General features: G+C 44.6%; 1 protein-coding gene across 1 annotated transcript; it reads left to right on the top strand.

Annotated features, from left to right (window-relative positions):
* Window positions 1-1,496: 1,496 nt before the first annotated feature.
* Window positions 1,497-2,441, top strand: LOC102742393 (olfactory receptor 2Z1-like; the record flags this gene model as incomplete). Its single annotated transcript, XM_081810321.1, is given in 1 exon segment — window positions 1,497-2,441. A coding segment is annotated over 1 exon segment (945 nt), but the record flags the coding sequence as incomplete, so codon positions are not given.
* Window positions 2,442-2,765: the final 324 nt, after the last annotated feature.

Below are 2,765 nucleotides of genomic sequence, written 5' to 3'. Positions count from 1 at the left end.
GTCCACTTGAAAATCCTTTGAAAAGGTCCAGAGAGACTGGCTATGAATTTGCCCCAAAGGATAATGATTAAAGAACAAACCCTTCTCTATACAGAGTCATGGAAACAATGCAATTCTCCAGGGATTTAAGTTGGGTCTGGTCTTATTAATAATTCCTATAAAATGTACCTGGAAATTCAACTTCACAGATTAATCTCTAGGCATGCATCTGACATGAAGTTTATCTCTGCTAGAAGACCAAGACAGTGGACCCAAGAGACCTCCCAGAGGCTCTGCTCCAGGTCAGAGAAGAGTGGTTGGATGTCAGCTGAAGGGTTTCTCAACATTGGCACTATTGAAATTTGGTACCAGACAATTCTTTGTGGTAGCGGGGGGACCATCCTGTGCATTATAGGATATTTAGTAGCATCCCTGATCTCTACCTACTAGATCCATTAGCAACCCCAGCCATGACAATTGAAAATATCTCCAGACATTGCAAATGTCCCACGAAAGAGGGCAGAATCACCTCTGGTTAAGAACCACAAATTTAGGTTAAGAACAGGGAAATTGTCATTTCAGGAGAGCATGATGAGAATAAACTTGAATTGATCAATTTTTGCCATGCAAGTGGACAAGAGTTACAATGTTGAATAACATCAACAAAAGGGCTAATACATATTGAACAGTCTTACTATATGCCAGACACTGAGCTAAGTACCAGGCATACATTATCCTATTATAGGTGAACCATCCTACCCAGCTGACCTTTTTAATGTTTACATTTCCTCTACAATATGAGTAATAATTGTGAACTTAAATCAAGAAATTGCCATATGGTTGTCATTGAGCTAAGCTGTTTAATTCATTATCTCATTTAATACTTACAGCTACTCCTACAAGGTAAGTCTTTTTTTAATCTCTGTAGACAGATGGGAAAACTGACTCCCAGAAAGGTTAAATAACTTGTCCAAAGTCACAAAGGTAGGACACAGCTGAGTTGGTATTCAAATCTTCCTCTATCCCAGAGTATATTCCCTTAACCATATACTAAACAATCCACACACTCCATATTCCTTCTTCAGGCTCATCATCCCTTATTATCTTTGGCAAGGTCTCCCTAGTTGATATCTAATCTCTTTGGAACATCTCCCCTGCTTTGGTCCCAGGGCATCGGGGATGAGGTATATTCCAATATTCCACTGGGACTGACTTGTACTCCCTAGCTCGGGGACAGAGAGGTCAACTGCAAGTGTTGGTGGATAGTGCTTGCTTGAAAGGCAAAGGCAAGACTTTGCTATTCCCCATCTCCTGACCAAAGCAGACATAATGAATCAGTGATGCTATGTTTTGTTTTGTTTTTTTCCTACTGAGGCTGAATGTGCTCATCATCCTTCTTGAGACTTTAAGCAACCACTACTAAGCAATTCTATTTGGCATATAAGACAAAACTATTACCCACTGAGACTCTTTTCAAATATCCTGTTCTTCCTACAGATGAGTGATACTTCCTGGAGGATGAGAGAATCAAATCAGTCAATGACTTGGACTTCACTCTCATGGGGCTCTTCAGCCACTCAGGGTCACATCTGGTCCCGTTCTCCCTTGTGGCTATCATATTCACTGTGGGCCTTCTGGGCAATGCTATCCTGCTCTTCCTGATCCACACAGACTCCAGGCTCCACATGCCCATGTACTTCCTGCTCAGTCAACTCTCCCTATTGGATGTTGGCTTTCCACTAGTCACCATCCCCAAGATGGCAGCTGACTTCCTGCAGGGAGAGGTTTCCATCTCCTTTGGTGATTGTGCAGTTCAGATGTTCTTCCTAATGCTGATGGGTGTCTCTGAGGGTGTCCTGCTATCCCTCATGTCTTATGACTGCTATGTTACCGTGTGCCACCCCCTACATTATCCTATGCTCATGAGACATCAGGTCTGCCTGGTCATGGTGGGCACCTCCTGGTTGTCAGGTGTGCTTGTGGCCTCCATCCAAATCTCCATCACCCTGCACTTCCCCTACTGTGCCTCATACACTGTGGATCACTTCTTCTGTGAGCTGCCTGCTCTGCTGAAGCTCTCTTGTGCAGACACCTCTGCTCATGAGTTGTCGCTGTCCATCTCAGGGGTGCTGATCTTGCTGCTGTCCCTGTCACTCATCACCACCTCCTACAGCCATGTGTTGAGGGCTGTTCTCCGCACGTACTCGGCCGATGCCTGACACAAGGCCTTCACCACCTGCTCCTCGCACATCACTGTGGTGGGGCTCTTTTATGGGGCAGCCATGTTCATGTACATGGTTCCAGGTACCTACCACAGCCCACAGCAAGACAATGTGGTCTCCCTCTTCTACAGCCTTGTCACCCCCACACTCAACCCCCTCATCTATAGCTTGAGAAACCGAGAGGTTCGAATGGCTTTGGTCAAGGTCCTAGGAAGAACTGGCTTTAGGTCAAAGAGATGACCTCATGGAGGATTCTAGGTTTTTCGGGACCCTCCCTTACAGTTGAGGCCTGTCTCTTTTGCATTTCATGTGGTGCAAGGTTGGAAGCATTGTAATATATTGAACAAGGACACAGACAGCCTGAGTTAGAATCCCAGCTCCCCTACTTCCTAGTTGGGGGACCTTGGATATGTTGCCTAAACTCCCTGTGCTTTAGTTTCTTCATCTGTAAATAAGACAATAACAGGAAGTACTCACAGGGTTGTTGAGGGTGTATGCTGTGATAATAGAAACCCTGTTGGATTTATAGATAAAAGTTTATTTATCGCCCATATAAATTCCAGT

This window comes from Leptonychotes weddellii, unplaced genomic scaffold, assembly GCF_054177405.1.
Source record: "Leptonychotes weddellii isolate Sample4059 unplaced genomic scaffold, ASM5417740v2 HiC_scaffold_22418, whole genome shotgun sequence".
Taxonomy (NCBI): Eukaryota; Metazoa; Chordata; class Mammalia; order Carnivora; family Phocidae; genus Leptonychotes; species Leptonychotes weddellii.
The sequence above is the reverse complement of the archived record's forward strand: the minus strand, read 5'-3'. Positions and strand labels throughout refer to the sequence as shown.